At 35.0% G+C, this 25,223-nt stretch overlaps 1 protein-coding gene across 1 annotated transcript in view; it reads right to left on the reverse strand.

Moving 5' to 3' along the window:
• Positions 1-25,223, reverse strand: part of LOC120517018 (cullin-9) — a 112,912-nt gene that overhangs the window by 20,536 nt on the left and 67,153 nt on the right. The window contains 17 exon segments of the mRNA XM_039739086.1: positions 2,000-2,164; positions 2,556-2,696; positions 2,852-3,227; positions 3,337-3,599; positions 4,221-4,423; positions 5,589-5,715; positions 7,497-7,642; positions 9,068-9,245; positions 9,737-9,938; positions 12,429-12,586; positions 13,350-13,532; positions 14,071-14,189; positions 21,979-22,060; positions 22,062-22,165; positions 23,416-23,549; positions 23,714-23,889; positions 23,998-24,093. Of these exon segments, the coding sequence (XP_039595020.1) occupies positions 2,000-2,164; positions 2,556-2,696; positions 2,852-3,227; positions 3,337-3,599; positions 4,221-4,423; positions 5,589-5,715; positions 7,497-7,642; positions 9,068-9,245; positions 9,737-9,938; positions 12,429-12,586; positions 13,350-13,532; positions 14,071-14,189; positions 21,979-22,060; positions 22,062-22,165; positions 23,416-23,549; positions 23,714-23,889; positions 23,998-24,093 (2,853 nt within the window).

The raw sequence follows: 25,223 nt of genomic DNA on the forward strand, positions 1-25,223 counted from the left end.
GATACCTGTTGAACATACGTGCAGCGTTTTCAGTGAATAAAATCAAAACATGTCCTGCACAGTATTGAGGTACCCCGCCTTAACACTTGGCAGTGATGACAGGTTCAGTGCTTCTCATGGCCATCTGTATTTCTTCTAATTTTCAACTGCAATTTACTTTGCTGGATTCCTTTTCCCAACAGAACTTGGACTGAGACCAGGGCACAATGCTGGCCTGATAATAACTGTCCTTTTTTCCATTTTAATTATTCTTTTTTTGTTGCCTTTGGATGTGTGTTTTGGGTCACCATTTTTCTGGAGGACACATGCTCTTGGACTCATGTCAAGTTTTCTGATGCTGGTAGCACATTCTGCTCTGAAATGCCCTGGCAATCCTCCCATTTCATGATTCTCTTAATACATTAAAGGCCCCAAAATATTATGGATCCTCCATTACGTTTAACCGTACGTGGGGTGTTTTTGTCCTTATGAGCTTCACTTTGTCACACATTGCTGATCGATCCTGCCAAACAGCTCTAATTTAGTTTTATTAGACCACAGAACATTGTCACAGAAGGATTCTGGTTTTTCTAGGTAGGTCTGGACAAATATCATTAATGCCTTTTAATGCTTGTCTTGTAACAGAGAGGTCCACCATCTCCTCCTACCAAACCTTTCTTGATTTTGCGTGGGGTGTATGATAAGAGATGAAACCATCACACCAGATTACTTAGTGTCAGCTTTAAACTCTAGATGTTTCAGTTGGTGATTTTTCTACTGTTTACATGAAACTTCAAAGACTTTTTTAAATAATTCTGCTTCATCCCAGCACATCCTGAGAGTTACTTTACAGGTCTGTGAGTAGAAAAGTTCTTAATATTGAACTGTGGAAACAGGAATGCCAACGTCTCTGGAGAAAGACTAGTAGAGTTTTACTTTATCTTTAGCATTGACAATAAGCAAATGCAATAAAGAACAAGACAGGAATCTGACCTTTTTGCATTAAAGCCAACATTCACCGTTTAAGAATTGCTTAACTCGTGTAATGCAAGAACTGGTAATTTATTGCAGATTACACTAATATCACTACAATCTGAATCTAGTTCTTCTAATGAAAATGATCTGAGTCATTCAAAAAGAACACCAAAAAGGTGTCATGGCAATTTTTGAGGTTTTACACACATTTCCTTTTTAAATTCTTCTCGTTTGATCCGGCACTGAATTGTGCATTTCTACATAAACCAATTTTTTTCAATAGACATTGTATATAATATACCTAAAATGCAAGATTGCCAATAATGTTGACCACAATTTTATGTCCATGCAAAAATTCTTATTGTGAAGGGCAAATACTTTTATGTTCAAAGATTAAATCCTGTACATTTTAACTGGAAAGTATTAGGTAGGTTTAAAAAAACCATTAACTATTTTAGGATAAGGAGACTATTAGCAACCCTGAAATATGGCACCAGGCTAAATTACAATTCCCAATCATCTTATCAATCACCTTAATGTTATGTTAATTCATGCACTGAAGTGCCCATTGTAAAATGAAAATATATTGGATAAAGAAAATATGAACTTTCAAAAACAAAAACACTTTTATATTTTAACATTTTCTTCATAAAGTCATCAACAAATATACTGAATATATGATTTCTCATGCAAACAGCTGTTGCTCATTTCATACTGAACTGTTAATTTTATTTTTGATTAGATTTGATACAGTTAATTAATCCACGAGGGGAAATTGTCTTTTCAGATGACCTTTGGGGGGTCAGAGTGCAAGGCCAGCACCCCGGAGACCATTTTCTGGTAAAGGGCCCAATGGAGTAATTTGACTGAATTAACTTTTTTGTATAATGGCCTCTAAACATGCAAGTTTAAATATGACTTAAATCTGTCTTTCATCAGCTTTAAACAAAGAAACGCACAACATTAAGATATAAGATGACTACCAAATCTTATAGAATGCAATTGAGGTAGGCACATTTTTATGGTCATATTAGTAAAGGCCTACCTCTGGGAAATTACAACTGAAGCATGAGGACCAGCAACACTTGGAACAGGTACCGACATTCCCTATACCTTCTTTACAAAGGATCTGATCACATCCCTGCGGGTTAGTGCACCAAGTCAAATTGGAACAGCATTCCACATAGCCACGAAGCAGTGTGTTTTCATACTGTGAAATATAACAAGTTTACATCAGTAAAGAAAGCACCAGCTGAAAAAAAGGTATTTGAGGTCACAATACATCTACTTTGGTATAACTGTAATGTAATAATGGTGTCTTATCTACTTTAAAATGGGACATCAAAAATGTAGAAGGGATTAATGTTATGAACTACTCCTGCAAAATCTTCATACCGTTCCCCACAAAAAAGCTTCGAAATGACACACAGTAAATACAAAAAAAAGTTCAACTGGATATTCTTTGATTTACAAAAGAATTAAAGAAACATGACAGCTTATAGGTTCTGTTATTAAAAAAGGAAAATGTAATTATCAGATCATGAGAAAACAGTACACTAGAGATCAAAAACAAACTCATGACAGTTTACAGAATTCCTTACTTTGGCAATAATTTCTTTGTCTGTGATAATTGATGAAATGAAATCTGTAGTTGGTTGGGCTGGACAGTCAGAAATGGGACAGGTGCAATTCAAAACCAAATTTTGTTCAATTCTTGTTGTGAGATACTCTTTCCAGCAAAACTGCAACAAAACAGTATGTTATACTTTTAACTGGCTTTACTCTCGTATTGGTTGCAAGGTTTAAATTAAAATTAGATTATAGCTGCATTAAAAACAGCTAAAATGACAAACATTAATCAGGAAGCTGATATTTGACAATGACAAAGCAGACTTACTCTACAGCAGTAGTGCATGCAGCAGAGGTTGGGAGCCACATTAAGCTCACCAGATTGTGGGCTCAGACATACAGGGCAGTGACTGGCTGGGCTGGATGGGGCCTGGAGGTTTCTGCTCTCCAAACCTGCTGACAACAACAGGGAATCGCAATCTTCTGCATAGCGCTGGATTAACATGTCTACATTCCATTTACAATGGATTAATAGATGCTGGGCTCTATCAGATGAGATGCTTAGTGTGTCAGCCACATGAATCACTGTCTGGTACATGAGCTGACGTACTTCATCCTGGGTCATTGTTCGGCCCATAGAAAATAGTACTGCCTCAAGGACCTCATCTTCATAGCTGCGAATGTTGGAGGAGAAATTGCACGAGCTGTATTAGGAGCAAAAACCAGAAGATAACATCATATTTCAACACAGAATACCAAATGTTATAAGTTTGTGAAGCTTGAAGAGGTGAAAAAAAAATGGTGATCTCTTACCTTACTGTGGAACTTGTCTCTCTTTGGGAAGAGCTTGTTTTTTTCACACCATGCTTGGTAAACGAAATGTGAGCCTGACCCTTTTGTGGGGTTGTTGGATCTTCTGGTACATATTCCAGTATATGTGGACTGTCCTCATTGCGCCTAATGTATCCCTTATTGATAAGATGCATAACACATGACAGGACATCTGTATTGCTACAACTGAAGAGTATCATACGGGGCACTTTCTTGGAGTCTTGACAATGGCATGTATCAATAACCTGAAGCAAATATAAGTGATCACAAATGAGGCAGGAAAAAGGATGATGTAGCTAGAAACCTGTCTTCAAATTACACCAAAAGATTTCAGCTAAAATAACAATACAATTACATTTGCAAACAGAGGTCTATGCTACACAATCTTAAATAGAGTAATATCCTCCAGATACTAAAGTACGGTTTCTTGAAATTTTTTTTATAACAAGGCACAAGATAGGGAGGAAATCTAAAATTCCCATTGAATTTTGAATTTCGGTGTAGGACTTCAAAAACTGTATAAAAAGCGGAGAGGCTAAGCAGTGCAAGTTGAACACTAAAAAGATGTGGGAAACACCAAAGATGTCTGCCATTAAAAAAAAGTTTTAAGACTTTACACAACATGCAGCTTTATAAAATTGAAAGTGACAGCATTATTATTTTCCAATATACGGACTGCACTCAGCAAACGTGTGTGCGTTAATATATTATTTGATCCAAAGAAGGTACACATGTATACTCTAGACTTAGAAAGTCCATGGGTGTACAAAAACAAAACTTGCTCCAAGTTAAAAAAAATAAATAAATAAATAAAGTAGGTACTATAATATTTTTGGCTTCAACAATCCTCACACATGTGTTTCTACCTTAAAAACCAGGTTATCAATGTGCAGCTCCTTTTCAGCTTTCATGATTTGGACAATAAGGCAGTAGATGAAGTTCCTCTTCCTCTCCAGCGTATAGGCAGCGTCTTCATTTACATTCAAGTAGGTCTGCTGGGGAAGCAGGCACATGCGTGTCTGCCTGTTGGACTCCATTGCTGAAGTCTCTATATCCAGTTTTAAGATCCCTGCATACGGAAATTAAAGGTACAGTTTACCCAAAATTTGAGATTAAGCCACTAATTTTCTTATAAAAAAATGCCTACTGGTGTGAAGAACCTATAGGTTTTTATTTTAGGTTAAATTGTTTTTTCATATTTTAGAAACAGACCCAGAGCATGTACTAATACAAACATTATGACAAAAAAAAACTAGAAGACTAAAGTATAGATGGCATACTTGGTCTGGTTTTTAAACCTGAAACTGCTCTGCAGATGCATTTCCCATTGTTAGTTTGCAACGTTTTCTCCATCACGCTTGCAATTATTTGTATTCTCTTTCGTTAGAATAAAAAGAGCAGGAACAAACATAACAAATGAGATGCAAATCAAATATATAAAGAACTCTCCCCCAGTTTATGTATTAATTATGAAAGAAGACTAGAAGATAGTAAAAATTCACTAAAATGACACACTAATCGATGTTCAGAACCTTACAGCTCTTAAACTGCTTTGAATAACATGACAATTTTTGCTTTGTTTGAAAACAGGTATATAGTACTTTCTTATCAATTAAGATAAAATATTTTATGCCACACATTTCCCCTCTTGACCAACCACCCAGCTTTTTGAAGCTCAAAAACCAAACTGTTTAATAAACTTTAGGGTGCTTATCACATGAATTTAACATGTCAGTTTTTTCAATACAAGTAGCACCCATGCATAATCATTTCAGTATAAAAATTGGCTTTTTAGTCCATACCCCTCACTGTGTTTTAATAGTCAAAAGCAGTAAAAATGCAGTTTAACAAAGCACTCTTTTAGAGCTTTCCAGTGACCTACTGAATAGTTGAGCCATGTTAGTTGGGCAAGAAAAGAATTACAGCTTAAAAGAAAACATTACAACTTATCAATTTTATGCTGCATGTGGTTAAGAAATGTGCCAATTATCTTGAGGGGAAATGTTTCTCAGAATAAAAAAATAAATAAATCTGAACTCTAGAAGGTAAATGCAATTCATATGAAGTTTCATGTGTAAGTTTCAAAACTGTTTTTTTTTTTTTTAAATTTGTTGAATTAAACTTGAATAACCCTTTCTTTAAGAATAGTGTGAGGGCGTTTTTTTAGCCATTAAGGGTATAAGACAATATTTCACATTTAAATTTAATACAACTGACTCAGATGTTTTTCTTACCATTGGAAAGGTCCTGTGAAGTATTGGCCTGCAGAAGAATTCCTTTTTCTATTAACGGCTTCAGCGCATGGCAAATCTGTGTCACAGACAAACCCGAATACTGCAACAATGACTCAACAGAAACCTCCTTTAAGAACGAACAAACCAAAACAAACAAAAAAATATATTATATTTAAAGAGAAAAACATAAATCTCAATATTTCATCTAATTCTCTATTTCCTAATCAGCTTAATTACATCTCATATCTTATTTGAACTTTATTTTTATTTTAGTGGTCTTGTGTGTTTTATGCATGCAACCATTGTAGATATGGGTGGGGTGAGCTGTGGTGATGCAAAACCAAAAAATATGCAAATTATGATCTAGTTAGTGAACACACAAATAATCCCACGTTGCTGGCACTGGTGTCTCTACACACATTTCAAACCTTCTCACTTCTATCCTAAGGTCTTTAAGAGGCATGCGCATTTGTCACATACAACAATTTGTAGAATGGAACACTACTTGCATACCAACTCTTATAAACTAAAGTGGAGCTCTATGCCTTCTGGCTGAGTATTTAGCAAATGAAAAGCATACTTTCTTTCGGTATGTACTTGTCTTTACAGTGAAACTTTATTTTGTTACAGATTTAAACCTAATCAGTCCCTGTTTTCCAAGAAGCTGATCTTAACCCCGCTAACCCTGACCTCATTTTCTGCAAACAGTCTAAAACATCTATCAGCTTGATTGTCTTTTTCTAAGCAGCTTGGAGCAGAATGACATCTCATCTCTGTCAGAAGTCATTGCAGAGCACTCATAATAGATTCTCTGTGAACCAAGAAGTCTAGGATGGATTTCCAATTAACTATCAACATATCAATATCCACCAAATGAAAACATATCCAGGAGATGGCAACATGTTGACACTGTGCTGTCCCTTTACAATTACATGCAGTGCCCAACATTACCCAGCCCTACCAACTACTCTACATGTACATTCATACATGCACTGCAGTTACCAAGGATAATGATGAGTGTTAATTCTTTTTTTTTCCTGAAATGAGCTTTAGAGGACACACAAACTAGTGACAAAAAGTGTGTGAAAAAAGGTAAGAGCATTACTATTATATATGACAAAATAAAGTTTACAGTATGTAATAATTTATTTTTTAATGACTGCAGTGTATTTTTCACATGACTACCATTACTGTACTATCACTGTTAATTACATGTCTATTTATGGCAGCATAAGCAGAGATGTAATTTTGGCCCCCCAAAATCATCAAGTACTAATAAAGAGTAAATTAACATTTCATAAGCCACAAAAATCACTTTGTATTTCTATAAAGATTTAAAACTGTATTTAAAAATATCCTCTTAAATTGAATACTGATAAAGATATTGTTATCCACTAAATCAAAAAATAAATCAATAAAATAGTGCAAACAAAAACAAACTGTAAGTGGCATTTTTTTCTACAGGGATCATCAGCCAAAGACTCTTTACAAGTACAAAATTATAGGTTTATAATGAGGGTAGAGGAGGGTTAAAGTAACTTGTTAAAAGTCACTCAGTGAGTCACAGGCAGGAACTCATCCAACAACAGATCTAAAGTTCAGAGTATTGATCACTACTCTTGGTTTAGGTTTTCAACAAGTAGCTTTGCAGCATTCAAGTTTTTCAAGTACAGAACACTAATTCCAGAGGGACATGGACCTTCTTCAAAATGTGAAAAGTACAAAGCCTTATATTAAAGCTTATAAATATTTGATGTTTAATGTAAAATTTTCCAGATTTGTGGTGTAAAATTTAAATTATACATGGATTAGAATATATGTTTTTTTTAATCATAATCTGTCAATCTTTAAACTATTTACTCTGTTGAACCTGGCAAATCAAGAAAGCAAGAAATGGAAAAGGCTTACATTTTTTTCATTGAAATGTAACAAAATAAACATCTGCAGTGTTGAAACATACAGGGTAAGATGACCATATTGTAGCTCAGCATGGCCCAGCCATGTCCACTGCAAAGAGCGTGGTTTTGAATTTGTCAAGCTATACGTATTCTGACCTGAAAGGGAGAAAAATAATTCCATATAGTAATGTTTAAGCCTTAAACCCATTCTATTACTACAGCATATATCTGTTAATGTTATTTTAATTTAAGAAATTTTAAAGTGTGCTCCACTGAAAATAAAACTAGATCATGAAGTATATATTTAGATTTTAAATATCAGCAGGAAAATGTTTTCTGATAAAATAAATTACAAGAGTAGCCCATCTCTAAAATAGTCAAAATACACAATAATAAGAGGGGAAAAGGGGTCTTAGAAAAATTGTTATATATATATATATATATATATATATATATATATATATATATATATATATATATATATATATATATATATATATATATATATATATACACACACACACACATACATACATACATAAAATTACTAAGTAAAACCCACATCCTTCATATCACAGAAGATTTTAAGTCTATGCTGACAGAATCAGCTGAAAAGCAGTTTAAAGGTGCAAAACATTCACTCTCAAACCAGACCAGTTTAGAGTTACAAATTAACCTAATAAGGACATTTACAGGATGGTGGAGGAAATTAAACTCATTCAGAGAAAAATAAAAATACTGGGACGAACACTGCCTAAGTCTACGCACAAAGTTTGGACTGGGATTCAAACCCAGTGTCCATCAATGGAGAGGCAATTGCTCTAATTACTGTGGCATCTTATTAGCATTAGATAAACAAACAAAAAAAAACTATGGCTTAAAAAATCATTTTTTAAACCAAGGTAAACATATAAAATGTTTTCATGATCACATAATTCCAAACTATGTATAGTATACTCAATTAAAGGTACATGTTTTTCAATGTATGTATGAATACTTGCCATCAATTTTCTTTTTATATTTAAAAGTTTAAGTTTGTGTTTGTTCTCTCCATTTGCAAACACAGCAGATCATGCTACCTTGAACAGCTTATACAATTCACCCTGACAGTAACTTGATTAAATTATGGCCACATAAACCTTGATAACAGCCTGAGGTCTTTCTGTAACTCCTATTGCTACTCAATCAGTAAGGCAGTGTTAAAGAAAAAAAGATATTTTATGTGTCAAATACAATTAGTTTCTTTAACATACTGCACTCAGAATTAAAAAAAACAATCTGAACAGCTCAGGTCTATTTCTCAATAAAGTAAATCTGTTATCGAAAACAATATTTTATATATTTTGAGATTTAAGACTCACCATTAATCAAACATTTTCCAGTACTACAAGAAGTTAACTGCACATGGGCAATTCTAAAAATCATAACTTACAATCTATTCACCAAAATGCCATAAAAAATGCAGTATTTATAATTATTGAAGATGTAGTTACAAAAGATCAGCATGCTGAGGTAATTTTCTAATGCTTTTTGAAGAACTGACAACAAAATTATAAAATTATAAAAATCTTAATTACTCACTATTTGCATAAAATTCAGAAAATTCTTCAAGGTAACTACACAGTTGTGATGGAAAGTATTTGTCAGGACAGTCCAAATAGCAGAAAGCAGAGACAGTCCAGCACCGAGGAGAGAGAACTAATACTTTAACATCAATGTCACTCTCATCCATTGGGCATGACAGCTGAACTTCCATCATCTAAATAACAAGAAAACTGAGTTGAAAACAAAAACATCCTAATATGCCAAGGAGGCAGGCAAATAATCATGAAGGAAAAAATCAAAACACCCTGTTATTCTGGGCATTATAAACTATTTTTTGAAATTCTTACATAATTACACATTGGTGACACATGGCACACTTTTCCTGAAGGGCACCAACATTTTTTTTTGCTTTATGTTACTGAGCTTATGCATCAAATACAACTGATGAAACAAAAAAGAAAAGAACTATATGTTAGACTAGACTTTAAAACAGACTGAAACTCAGCAACCCAACCCAAAAAATCAAAAACAACCACCAAAGAATAGGCATTAACAAATTCTTATCAAATTCTCAAAAAGTTCAGGACCATTTGTTATAGAGAAAAATCAGATTTTTCTTTTTCTAGTTTTAGGTGATAATTCATTCCATTGAGTTATAAAGGATGTAAAAATAAGTCCCAATTCTCTCCTATGACTGTCATTTACCTCTTCATTTGTGTCTTGCAGAGTTTTGTCCAGCTGTTGCAACCTATATAGATGAAATTCCTGCTGCAGTTCTTCAGACTCGCGCAGATTCTTCAACATCTGCTGAGGCAGCCGATTGGGAAAACATGTCCCTATTTGCTCAATCACTGCACTCTCCAACCACACCTTTCCACGTCCCAAAAGTCTATCACCCAGGTAGTACCTATAAATAAGGGTGGCACAAAAGTATCTACATTAACTAATGACATGGCCTTATATTCATACAAAATCTAGTTTTATAAAAAATACTGAGTTATAGCACTGCATTAGTATCAGCATGAGAAAGAAAACAAAAGCAGCAAGCAATTATTATTATTATTACTAGACGTTAAGCCCGTTACAATAACGGGCGCTAGAACAGTAGTGCATAAACATTAGTAGGAACAGTCTATATTAAATGGCAAGGGACCTTGACCTCATTCTGTTTCTTGTCTTTTTTGTCAAAAATATTTTTGCAAGAAGCCTAAAGTAAAATAATAATAAAAATAAAATAGAAACGTATAGGAGAATACAGTAAGTACAATTAATATTGCCTTAGTGTAAAACTTTGTAACAATCTGTAAGACACAATATCTGAAGAAGATATTTAGGTAAAATTTTCTATTTTTTTACCTCATGAAATGTTTCTATACAATTTCATTACAGACAACATTTCTTGTAAATATTCTGTCTAAGTTTGGCAACAGCTTGCCTTGTTCAGGAATCTCTACAACCTTGACAACAACATCTGGAAAACATCACACTCTTGATAATGCAACATATAACTGACTGTGGCTGAATACTGGTTCTGGCAAGTAAATACCAACTTTTTCTAAGGTTTGCTCTTCTGAGCCTCTCTCTTTTAGCGTTTTTCTGATGGTCATTTTCTTTTTCTTCAATCGATCTATTTGCTCTCATTTTTCTTTGTATTTCAGCCTTTCTTTTGTTGATGTTTACTTGTTGAGCTGACCGTTCTTCCAGGAGATGTTGCTTATATAGGATTTTATTGTCTGTGTCTTTTGTCCTACTTGACGTGTCCTTTTTTTTGGGTGGCATGTTGTTAGTAGATACGTCCGTAATGTTTTCTCCTACAGTAATACTGGCTTGTATGTGGCTGTAATATGCATCACTGTATTGTGTGTCATTAATTTTCTCTCGCAGTAATACTGGTTTGTATTTCCGTAAAATGCCTGTAATTTTCCCTGACAGTAATACTGGCTTAGTTGTTCGTAATATGACTTTTATTTTCTGTCACAACAGTGGGCAATCAGCAGAGTGTCCCCAGCAAGTAATGTAATGTGTGGCGTGCTGCTTATAATCGTGCCTGTGGCGTCTCCCCAGCAAGTACTGTGCAGTTCTCCAGCAAGTATTTTAATCTGTGGGGCGTGCAGCTGATTATTTAATGTGTGGCGTCTCCCCGGCAATGGATTTTATGTGCGCGGCCGCGACTACCCAATCAGCACTCTCCCCAGCAATGGTGTCCTTTATTTCTTATCATGTGCCGCCGTGGCAAGGCCATTTACCGTGTGCCCAGCTTCCAGTGAGTGTGCTCTATTTGCTTATCATGCGCGCCAGCGGCTAGGCCATTCACTGTGTGCCCAGCTTACAGTGTGTTTTGTGTCCACGGTGCCGAGCGCATGGGCGGGGCACGGTGCAATGTGCGGCGCGGCCCACGCATGCGCACTTCACCAGAAGAAACACAGACACCTGGACACACAAGAGAATTATAACTTATTATTTGGCTGGCACATTAATTGAAGAGGACTTATGACATTTGAGGTAACAACTGGTTACATTTTTTTTGTTGTCCCAAATAAAAAGGAAGGTGAAGTAACTTGTGCATGATCACACATTGTCAGTAATGGGATTTGAACCTACACCCTCAGGATTTCAAGTCCAAACCCTCAACCACATTTCTTTCTAATCTGAAAACAATGACATTAAAATAAAACACATTTTGACCTCTCTGACTGGCCAAAAAGTAAAATCAGTTGGATGATTAGATCACCCAGCTAAGGCTTCTTGTGAATTAAAATGTATTTAGTTTGTGTTTGTGCTATAGCTGGCATTTTTCATAAATCTCCACAAACGTACATCATCAATGAAGAAGGTTTTCTTGCTATTTTGGTTGAAAGACATTAGACAGATTAAATTAACAAAATCATTCTCTTAGTTATATTAATTTCAAGGTCAAGTTCCTGATTATCATCCATGGTAAACAGTGCCACTTCATGGGTCCAGTGTCCTGTGCTTGAATCTTGCTCTTGGTTATGGTCTAAATAAGTTTTTTCCTTCTCCTCATGCATATGACAGTTTTCCTCTGGATACTCCAATATCCCTAAAGACTTGCTTATTAGGTGAACGGGTAATTGTAAATTGGCCCTATGTGCGTGTCAGTCTGCTGCCCTGCACGAAACACTGACAAGATAGGCTCAGGTTCCCCAATGACTCTTAACTGGACTGAGTGGGTTATAGAATATTATAATTACCTAAATTTCTTACACAAGAAAATAAACTATTGATAAATAAAACAGGTGAGGCAATTATAGGATTCTTAATAATACAGAGCAAGATGCAGACAATGTACACGTATTTTAAGAATACTCACTACAATGTTAATACATTTATCTTACAAAATCTCCAGCATATTTTCACAAATCACTGGAATAATCACCTGTAAAAGTGTTCAAAGGTGTTGCCTAACTCAAGGCCTGAAAGGAATAGTACTGGTTCCAAGAATTGCTGAAGTTGGTTCAGTGCCTCAACATTTCCAGTGTCAGCTCCACTCTCTTGAATCATTAGATCAATGTACTGGGCAAACCTTTCACTGACCTGTATGTAGGCACATAGATAAAGCAACATCTTAATTTTTGCATTTAGATGTTATTAGATGTCTATTAAATGTTTAAAGAAACAGACTGAATGGTATATATTGACATCTGATTACACAGGTTCCCTATACACAACATATTTACTAGGAAAAAAATTATAATATAAGAATGCACAATAAGGTCACAACATAAAATTAGGGTTTGGAAAACTTTTTATAAGAGAAAACAAAACTTTACTAGCAGTGTGCCAGCAGGTCATGTATTTCATTTATTCCAAGAACTGCCTAAAAGCATACAGACAATAGACAAATACTGAAAAGGTTAGTGTTTTAGTCAATTTCTTTCAATTTAAAAAAACAGAGCATATGTGTATTTAAACATAATTAATATTATTTAAAATGTTTATTTAATCACTTAATTACCAACAGTAGCCTACAAGATTTAAGTGTTAAGTGATTTTTTTTTTTTTACTTAGATAAAAATTTACAATTTTTAAATGAACACTTGTTTGTAAGCAGAAGCCTATATACAGTATAATAAAGTGCTGCAAGTTGTAATTGCTTCTAATTAAAAAAAAAAAAAAAGGACAGACAGACACAGACACACACACACACACCCTCTCTCTCTCTCTCTAAGGGCACTCAAAATAATTCAGTTAAATATAGAAAGTAGGCAAAATGTCCAGCCCTTCTTGACTATGTGCGAGAAAACTAAATAGTGAATATACAAAAATCATTCACAAATTGTCCAAAAGAAAAACGTACATGCATTGCAGTAAGGATGGTAAGCTGAAGCAGAGCAGCAGAAAACCCCTGCCTCAGAGCTATAACAAAGGCAGTCTGTTGTCCAAAGAGCTCCTCCATTGCATTCTTCAGACGCAGATACATATTACGGTACCGTTGCACAAAGTCATCCATGCTGCAGGCAGAATCAAGGAATTTCTTAACCTGAGTTTAGATAAACAAGTTAACACCAGTAGTTATTCGGAGTAAGATATGCTCAATAAATAAATAAATGAACAAATGTAATCCATTAATATGCAAAAGATAATGCAAATTCTATGAAAATGTGTTTAGTTATCTAGAAGGTGGTGAAATAAGAAATTAAGTTTCTATCTGACAGACAACAGAGTGAATGTGCCATTATAAACAACAATAAAGAATTTTTAAAATGAAAAACAACAGAAGCTCAATGAAAAGAATACAGTACTCATAAACAATGTAGAAAAACCTAAATAGTTAAGAAACAGATACAAAAAGTAAATTTTGTATATTTAAAAGCAGAAATAAATAATCAGATCTTAAGAACAACATGATTAGTGAAACCTTATAGTTTACTTTGGAAGATTTCCCTACTAGTGATAAATCACAATGGTTTATTGAATTAGTCATGCCATTGCAAATGCAATTTGTCACATCATTATGGTGTTTTTTTATTTTTATTTTTTTGTTTCTTTAATGTATACATTTAATGAAAAGCCTTTACCTGCAACTGCACCACACCTTGCCAACACTGGGCTATCCCTGCTATACTGCTGACTTGTTTAACTTTTGGTTTAGATAGTGTTGAGGAAGTAACTTCCTTATTCTTTCCATCCTTTCCATCTGTGGAAATACAAGAAAAATGTCACATAATAAGGTGCTTCTCTATCCACTCAAATCCTGTCCTTCAGTTTTTCAATTACTGAATGGAGAAGTTGTACTATACATTAATGGACGTAAAAGTGATGAATTTCAAATATATAAGCTCATCTAGAAAGTTTTTCCTTCACAGCCCCATGATTATATATTCAAATGGAATTCACTTTGTTTGAATGTCTTGCTAACATAATTCCTGAATATTTAAATTAAACTGTTATGTATGTATACTAGGAGTTAAGAAAAAAAAAATACATAAAATTTGCTTCTGTTCACAACTTCTGAAAATGATAGATATTTTTCAATGAAAAAAAGCTTGCCTATCTAAGCATAATTTTCATACTTCCTTATGTATTAAATCCCCAAACATTCGGAAGTCTAAATGTTTACAACAAAACTAATTTTTAACATTTGCATTTTTAAATTTGATACAGAAATCTGCTGAAAACGACCTTGCAGTACATGTTATTATTAGTATGGATTTCTTTTGTCTAGATGAGTGGTTCTCAACCTTTTGTCCCCCATTAACTGTGGTCTGTCACTCTAATTTTTAACAAGCTAATGGAGTCACACAATAAGATATCCACCTTTCCTTCAAAAGGCCACTAAATGTTAACCTTACACAGACAACACACATTTTATACCTGGTAATAAAATTAATAACTGTTTAGGAATTTTTAAAATCACATTCTTATTTAAAAAAAAGCATAACACTGAACAAAGATGCATGAACACATTTTTACAATTCGTAAGAACAAACTTAACATCCCTTTTATTTAATAAATAATTACAAAATAACCTACATAATTTACATGAACAACTTTCTAAATGATTAACTTTTCATAAATAAAAAAACTCATATTAGTGAGCTTCCTGATGCTGTCAAAAGTAGATTAATTTTTTATAGTTAGGAGATAGTTCTAATAAACTGATTTGGCAAAACTACAAATTACAAGAGAATTACATGCATTTACATGTGATGTTAAACATATGCTAAACAAAAACACATTGAGGAATGACCAATGCTAATGATTTGTAATTGTGTGACATTAACATGCAACAGATGGCTCAGAATGCATATTCAAATGAGCAGGGCTGCAGGTTGAGAACCCCTGGTCTAGATTATGTGGAAAACATGTTTTATTTATTTATATGCAGACTGACTCTCCAGCATACATCCTTATGCCCTGTTGAAGACCAGCTAACAAAAGTATGTTAGCAGCATTTTAATGATTTTTTGCGCATGAACTTAGTCCCTCAATAATATACCAGTTAGCGTTTTGGATGGAGCTAATTAATTACATTTAATTTTGTCTTAGAAATGATTCACAAATTGAAAAATAAGATTTACCAACTTCTCCTACCTTTTACCCTGAAAATATTTAAAAACTATGTTGTGTAAATAATCAAGTGTAACTGATCAAGAAGCATTCTAAACCAAATTGTTATTTTTTTTCCCCAACAGAAACTACACTAAACTTGTTTAGACACACTTTAATAGCCCACTTATTCACAGAAAACCCAGTTTAAAAAATGCCGTGGGCACACTTAACACACAGATTTCTCTGCCAATAACCAGGTTATTTGGCCATGTAAACCCTCAACTGGGTTGCAATTAAGAATTCCATAGTCTGTGCATTCTCTGTCTTTGCACATGCATCCTGCAACCACAGTTAGAAAATGGTGGAAGTGCCCACAAATATAAACTTTCAGAGGCAAATGGTCAAGCTTTTGCACTATTCCTTCTTCTGGTTGAAATAATCTATGTCAATGTTTCGGAAATCGCTAAATTTGTGTTGATGAGTTGAATGTACAGTGATAAGATTAGCAGTACAGTGTTGGAAGAAGAGTTGGGGGAAATATGCTAAACAGAACACATGTTGCATAATCCCCTTACTTTTTAAAGTAATGAGTATCCTAAAACAATAATTATTTTCGTGAATTTTCATCATCCCAGGAACAGTGGGTGTAAAGAAGCAAATGTACCAGTACGCTGCTCTCTAACAGGGCTCAATCACACAACAAGCAAAAAAGTGTGTGCTGTATGTAATCCGGTAACAGACACCTATAAATAAAGTGTTAGTTTAGTTTTAATCCGGCTATCTATTATATACATTTTGAAACAGCGTAATCAGGTGATGCAGTGGCTAATGTTCATACCTTGAATCTTGAGGGATCAGGTAGTGGTTGGAAAAAGGATGGATGGAGGGATGAAAGACTAAACATATTTATAAAACACAAGAAGATGAACACATTTTATGTACTAAGCACTTTGTAACAAAGTACTTTCTGTATATAATACTTGTCATTTTTTTTAATTTTTTTTTTTTTAATAGTGGCTAATATTAGTTCACTGGGGCACCGTGCTCTTAAATAACCTAATTGGTGATGAGTAAAACATTCCTGCTGTCAATACAATACAATTTATTTTTGTTTAGTCCAAAATCACACAAGACGTGCCTCAATGGGCTTTAACAGGCCCTGTCTGCCTCAATCAATTCTTACTTTTCTGAATGATTCACCCAGGCTTTTTAAGATGGAAAACACAATTTTACAGCAAACTGTATTCTTTTGAATTAAAAGAATTAGAATAAATAACAGGAGTTTTAGGTAAAATATAATTTCTTCTGTATCACATCTTGTAAAAATAGTAGCTTCAATCAAACTTGAATGTAATGCTGTGATCTGTAATCCTGTACTATCGTAAAATTTTGGAGGGTTTAGATAAACAGCAATATATACTGAATCATGGTTTATTTTAACTTAGTATTACATATAGCAGTGACGTTTACAGGCAATGAATTCAACATTTTAAGCATTGAAAAGAACAGGTGAAAAGACATAATATCGTGAACTATGTACAATGTGCACCTCCTATACATTCTGTTCTTGGAGAACCCCTTTATTGAGCTGTGCAAGCGTTTTACCTTAACAAAGCATGCAGTCACTCTCAGCCTATGTTGGCTTAAAGTAGGCCAGTAGGCTGAACCAGCACTTCACTGTTTCTTCTTTGAGAAGTGGTGTGCAACAGCACATTGTACTCTGACCTTCATAGGGGCACCCCTGGTCTCCGCAATATTACATGTATTTCACCACCAAGGGCCACCAGTCCTCCACAGTACATGTATACAAGTGTTACCAACAATACCAGTATGACATACACTAACTGTCTTAGGTTTGTTTTTAGAAAATTGTTAGTAACTATCATTTATACTATATCAGATAAATATAATAAAAAAAGCAAAACCTAAGCAGGTATTACACCTGCACTGGTTAGCAGAGGCCTTATACCATTTTCCTACTTGTGCATTTACCAAGTTATTTCTAGAGCCTCATAATGCAGATAACCAGCAGCACACCAGTATCAAATATATTCAATGACCTACATTCTTATCACCAAAGAGAAACACAACAAATTCAAAAACGGTTACATACTACGTGGCGCATAGACAGAAGGAAGCAAAGTATTCTTCATATTAGGGCATTTTGTTCGACAGGAAAATGCAGAACACAGGAACTGCTCGTCATAATTTACAGTAAATGAGGCAGAGCATAAACATGCCACTGGCTCTACCTAACTTCCAGTTTTATTACTGGGCAGCAAATATACAGGCGATAAGAACCTGGACACAAATAGAAGAACATACACAGGCATGGACCGCAATAGAAGTAAAATCTTGCAGTACTTCTTTGTATTCCTTGCTCTGTGCTCCAATAAACACACGTTATCGGCAATACACTAATAACCCAATTCTGCTCCACTCACTTAGAATCTGGAACCAATGTAGAAAGCATTTTAAGACGGAGAAGCTTCTATCTGTGGCACCTCTGCAAGAGAACCACCTCTTTCAACCTTCACAAACATATGCAGTTTTTAATATCTGGAAAAAATTTGGAATTAACTTGCTTAGAGATCTTTATATAGACAACGTCTTTGCATCCTATGAAAAATTACATTCCAAATTTAACATTCCAACTACACATTTCTTTCACTATCTTCAAATCAGGAACTTTGTTAAACAGAACCTTCCAGATTTTCCTCATCTTGCACCCTCAACCATGCTGGAAAAATTATTGCTCAATTTCAAGGAGTTAGACTCCATCTCTACAATATATAAAATCCTTTTACAATCCCTCCCTTTCAAAGATCCAAGAGTACACTGGGAAAAAGATCTCTCAATTAATATATCAGAAAAGGAGTGGAAAGTAGCAATGCAGAGAATTCACTCAAGCTCCATATGCGCAAAGCATACAATTATACAACTCAAAATTATATATCAAGCACACCTGTCTTGACTAAAACTCTCCAAAATGTTTCCAGGGCATGATCCAACCTGCGAATGTTGCAACCAAGTCCCAGCCTCAACAGGTCACATGTTCTGGACCTGCACCAAATTAACATTATTCTGGACAAAAATTTTTAATTACCTGTCAGACAGCCTTGGACTCACAATCCCTCCTAATCCATTAACAGCTGTGTTTGGGGTTCTTCCAGAGGGGTTTAAAGTGGAGAAAGACAAACAAATCGTGATTGCATTCACTACACTGTTGGCACGCAGACTCATTCTGATAAACTGGAAGAATCCAAACTCTCCTCTTTTAAGTCAGTGGGAAACCGATGTGTTATATTATTTGAAATTGGAAAAAATCAAATACTCAGTTAGAGGATCTGTACAGACCTTTTTCAAAACATGGCAGGATCTAATCAGTAATATTTTAAAATAAGTTCATAAAGCACAGAGAATTTTTTTAAATTAGGTATGTTTACAAGCCTTAAATTTAACGTTATTTGGCTTGCTCTCTCTCTCAGGGGTGGGGATCGATCTGTTCTTAACTCAATTTTTCTTTTTGTAAAATCTTGATTGCTTTGTATGGATTGTAATAAAATTAATAATAAAAAAAAAAAAAAACATGCCACAAGGGCCTCATGGAAAAAATGTACCCATGTCACCACTATTTCTAACACATCTTTACAACTGCAATTACCAAAATTGCCATCCTTTTAGTTAAAGTGGGCAATATACTACCAGAACTACTCAATTACTTTTGAAATGGCTCAAAACAATTTTTGCATGTGTCCTGTGGTGGGCTGGCACCCTGCCCAGGGTTTGTTTCCTGCCTTGTGCCCTGTGTTGGCTGGGATTGGTTCCAGCAGACCCCCCGTGACCCTGTAGTTAGGATATAGCAGGTTGGATAATGGATGGATGGATTTTTGCATGTGACAGAAAATAACTTCAGTAGTGATCCTCCACTAGAGACATTAATTTAAACAGAAAATGACGAGATAATCACATGGAACTAGCACATGAAAAAACATTAGCCTATAAGCCCCACATTAAAAAAAAATATGGGAAATGTACATGCATTAGTGTTTGCATATGCATAGGTATAAGTTAGGCCTTATTTTTATGTGAAAATGTAGCATTAGGTTTCAGGCATAACAGCCTTAAACTAAAATTTAAAGCATCAGCAACATTTGTCCAAAAACATGGATGCATCATAATCTGTTGGTATATAGAATTTTTAAGACAACTATATTAAATAATTTAAATGAAAGAGTTCAGGCAATTTTGCCCAACACAACTCTATTGCACAAGTAAACCAGTGGAAATTCAGCAGCAAAGAGTTTAAGGAGCCATAGATAATACTACTTATTCTATGTTAATTAATGTTGACTTATGTTTATTTTTTATTGTGTCTTCTATTTTTCTATTCATTTTGTAAAGCACTTTGAGCTACATTTTTTTGTATGAATATGTGCTATATAAATAAATGTTGATTGACTGATTGATTGACTTGCAGGTCAGTCAGTCATAGGTAGCCCCCAAAGGCAGCCATTTTGTTAATTGCATGGAAGTTGTCATCAAAACTAGTCTAGCATAACTGAAGAGGCTCCTTCCATATATTTTATTTTTTTTTTAAGGCGCTTAACTTTGTTCAATCCAGTGAAATTACGGGAACACCTAAATCACACATCAAATCTTGATGAACTGAGTAATACAGTGTAATATGTTGGGAAAAAAAATTATGCAACAACAGTGATTGGAAACCAAAATCACCATCCCACATAAGCCTGGATTCAACATCATACTGCAAATCAAGTTCAAAAATTAAAATCACAGGCCGATCCAACCTTGCATGAATTTCACCACAACAACTCAATGTAACTCACTATTGTGCACGGGTTCCCCACATGCCTATATGCACTCCCGACAACGTCTGGGCATGTTCCCAATGAGACAGTGGATGGTGTCCTATGGGGTCTCTTCCCAGACCTGAATCTGGGCATCAGTGAGCTACTTGGAGCAGTTGGATGCACCAATATATAACGTCTCAGATGTTCTCAATTGGTTTTAGTTCTGGGGAACGTGCAGGCCAGTCAATGGCATCAATGCCTTTGTCATCCAGGAACTGTCTACACAGTCTGTCCACATGAGGCCAGGCACTGTCTTGCACCAGGATGAACCCAGGGCCCACTGTACCAGTGTACGGTCAAACAATGGTTCTGAGGATTTCGTCCCAGTAGTCAGGGAACTGTTGCACAGTACGTGGACATCTGTGTGATCCTCCAAGGATATGCCTCCCCAGACCATCACTGACCCACTGACAAACCAGTCATGCTAGGTGATATTGCAGGCTGCATAATGTTTGCCACAGAGTCTAGAGAATCTTTCAAGTCTGTCACACATGCTCAGTATGATCCTGCTCTCATCTGTTAAGAGAACGGGGTGCCAGTGGTGGAGATGCAAAATGTGGTATTGTCTGGGGAATGTCAATCAAGCTGCATGGTGATAGGCTGTGAGCACACGTCTCACTGGAGAACATCAGGTCCTCATACCACCCACATGAAGTCAGTTTCTGACAATTTGGGCAGAAACATGCACACCGGTAGCCAGCTGGAGGTCATTTTGTATGGTTCTGGCAGTTCTGTTTCTCCTCGAACAAAGAAGCAGATACCAGTCCTGCTGCTGGGTTTGATGCCCTTCTACTGTATGTCCATGTCCGGCTCTCCTCATGTAATAGTCAGTCTCCTACTATCTCCTCCATGCTTTTGACACTGTGCTAGGAGACACAGTTGACCTTAGCGCAACGGCACGTTGTGCCATCGTGGAGGAGCCAGGCTACCTGTGCAACCTGCAGGTACCACCTCATGCTACAAGTAGTGACAAGAACACTAGCAAAAGATAAAACTAGTGAAGAATCAGCCAGGAAGGAATAGGAGAGAACAATTGTCTGTGGCCAGCACCTGTAAAACCATTGTCTTTTTCGGGCTTGTCTTGCTGTTGCCTCTCCAGTGCACCTGTTGTCACATTCATTTTCACCACACCAGGTGAAGTTGATTCACAATCACTGCTAACTAACTGGACAGAATAATATCCTGAAGCTTAATTGACTGTGTTCCTGGTATTTGTTTGAGCAGTGTACTTTCAGAGTAAAATGAATGATTCTTAAGATTATGCACACAGTGGAAATGTGAACTGGCTAGTAATAAGCCACATTTAAATGTGTATGAGCTCCTTTTTTCAAGTAAAAGATCACTGGCCTATGAGCTACACACTCAGCAAAGTGTGTTAGAAAAAGGACAAAGTCTTCACACTCTTTGCGGCCATCAAAGCTATGTGTTTTAAAGCCTTGGTAACTATACTGGATGACTGGATAACTGGTATGACACAGAAATCAATAAGACATTTAAATTAAAAATGCCACTTGAAGCTAATAATAATATATGCTAAAGAAACAATACATATATGCTTACTTGACTTAAGAGGTGGTTTCAGGTCTTCTGTGTCGATTCTGCTAGTGTCCACATGCACCAAGAGATGTGTAAGACGTCTCACTCCGAGAATTGAAAATTGTTGCCCGACTCTTATTTCTCTTGGCTGCATCAGAATTTTCCAAATATTCATTCAGCAGCCAGGAGAGTGGGCTAATTTTAGTGTTATCTGTGAAAAGACAGAAACAACCTTTAGCTTAAATTCTTGTGGTGAGAGAATCAACCCCCCCCCCCAAAAAAATGAACATCCGTTTAAAAAAATTACGCTCTGCTCTGGATTACCAAAATATACATTAGTCAGTTATTTTGTTAAAATAGTAAATTCAACTTATGAACTAGTTAGCAGTAAACAACAATGCAATGTATAAAACCAGCTTAAGTTTTTGACACCCATACTGTATGTTCCTCAAAATATTTTAAAATTCATACTTGGGTTAAGTACAGAGGTTGTTGAAAGCCTTGATTTAAGATATGCAACATTAGTATAGTGACAGTCTTACTGTAGAACCTTTCTTTTCATATGGAAATGCATACACTCCCAACAATATAGCTACTGTACCTTTTAATTGTAAAAACAGTGCAAGTAGCATGCAGTGATGAATTTCTAAAAACACACTGATATCACGTACATTAAAGCTGCTCATTCTTATCCTGCAAAAGGAGCCCTGACCAAGTAATGAGTGCGTACATGGACATAATTTTCCTTAGGCCAACATTTCTGTTTTAAAAATATATTTTTTTTTATTGGTCTTATATAATATTTAATTGTTCTGAGATACTGAATTTTGGTTTTTCAAACCCATTAGCTATAAGCCATGGTCAGCAAAATGAAAAGAAATAAATGCTTCAAATATATCACTCTATGTGTAGTGAATCTAAGGTCCAGATCTAATTATGCAATTTTCATTAGGCTATAACTTATTAAGTTTATTACTTAGAGAATTCACAAAAAATTATTTTTGTTGCCGATAGATGGCAGCACCTGCCCTGCATTCCAAAATGGTGGGGAGACGGTTGTCAGTCGAACAGCGGGTGCAATGTGTTCACCTTTTCATAATTGCATAATTAGATCTGGACCACCCTGTATATGAGTTTCACTTTTTGAATTGAATTACTGAAATAAATAAACTTTTCGATGATATTGTAATTTATTGAGATGCACCTGTACATGTACACAATGTTTAATTTTGAGGCTCTGGGCTAATTATAAAAGAAAAATATCAAAGGAGTTAAGAATGTGGACTCTTGTTACCCACCTCTGATGCACTGTTGTTTTAAAATATAGTTAATACCTGCCCATGCCAATCACTTATTTAAACTGATACATATGCAATTTTAGACCCTCTCAAGGATTCTTTATATGTGTGTTTATAACTAGTACAAACCAACAACACTGATTATGACAAGGCACTCAACTACCTGAGACTGTGATGCTTTGTACTATGGGTGTGATCAAAGCCTCCCAGCAAGTTCGGCCAAGAGCTTCAGAAGCCTCTGCATCAGGAAGGAACCTGTCAGCGAACATTTGCTCATGTCGGAGAGCACTATTTAGTCTGCAGCAAAAATAAAAACAAAATAAATTTAACAATTTTTCTCCATTAAAAACAGAGGGCGCTCTGCTAAAACAACTGAAACACATAATAAATTCACATATAATAGGGGGAATGATCTATATTAACAAACTTCTTTTCTTATTAAATAAAATGAACAATCTTACTTGTTGAAAAGCTGCAAAAGCTGCATTTTGTCATCCAAAATCTCTTGGCACCAGGTGTGTGCTTTGGTTGTATAAAACAAATAAGTCCTACAACAAAGCTGTTCTTTAAACACTGGCCAGAACGTTGGTTTGGGTCCCAAAACTTCAAACCCATGGACACGTGTATCTATGCCTCCCTAGGAGGGAAAAAATATATATAGATTTAGAAATATATATATGAAAAACTCTTGATATAGTAACTACCTTTGAAGTTTAACAGCAACAGATTATTACATTTATCTTACCTGCTGACACCTTTTAATTCGAATTTGCACAATAGACCAATAACGAGTCATATTTTCCAGAAGTACTACACGATTAGCTGTGGGAGGTACGTTTACCTATAAAACAGCAAATGAAAAGAAAAATATTAATATGACAATAAAACAAAAAAAGAAAAAACTACTTGGTAATAAAGATGGGTTAATATCGGTTTATATAATAGATAAGTTTACTCAGAGACCTGGAAATTACAAAAATAACTCCTATAATTCCATAACTAAACACTGTCAGATTAATTTACTTCAGGAAAAAAAGCGAGTCAACTGTTAAGAATGGAAACAGCAAATTGATCACAATACCTACCTATCTGATAATTAGTATGTTAAACTGCCAATTTTTTTTAACAAACAACAAGGTATAATTTTTTTCCTTTTATAACATTAGAATAATTGTGATGAGAAAAGGCCACTAAGCCAAACAAGCTCATCTATCTTATTTATCTCAATTGACCAAAACAGCAAGTCAAGATGTGAAAGCCTCTAAAGTTCTACTACACTACACACTACTTGGTAATTCATTCCATACTTGTGTTGTTACCCAGATTCACCCTGGACATTTCCTACGATAATGGTGATACACCATGCCCTTGTACAAGCCATACTTCCAAAAAAGTTAGGATATTTTTTTTCAAAATGCAATGAAAACAAAAATCTGTGATATGTTAATTTACGTGAACCATTATATAATGGATAAAAGTACAAAGAAAAGATTTTCAATAGTTTTACTGACTAACTTAAATGTATTATTTAATGGGATTTGTACTTTGAAGTTTGGCATGAAATTGCCTTTGATTATTCTTTTTGTACCAAAGGTTGGCACATAAAACACTATATTTTCTTATAGCACTGAGAAAATTTTCTAATTCCGTGTATAAACCAAACACTACACTTTTAATAGATCCTGGTAGGTTTTTAAAAGGTTAAAATTGGATTTTTCCACTTTTGCAACATATTCCTGGTGGTTCATCACTTCATGTCAATGCACAATATGGACATTAACATTAAAGGATCCTATAAAATGCATTATTAGATTAATAATCAATGTATGAATTATAATTGAATGCATTTTTTGATTTGCTTGTCACAGTCAAAATGTCTTCATATCAATATGTTTTGAGGTACAGTATATAGAGTAAAAGCAGTCCTGTGATTTCTGATTTTAATGTGTGTATTTAACAACCACAAGATCA

The sequence above is a fragment of the Polypterus senegalus genome, chromosome 16, assembly GCF_016835505.1.
Source record: "Polypterus senegalus isolate Bchr_013 chromosome 16, ASM1683550v1, whole genome shotgun sequence".
Lineage (NCBI taxonomy): Eukaryota > Metazoa > Chordata > Cladistia > Polypteriformes > Polypteridae > Polypterus > Polypterus senegalus.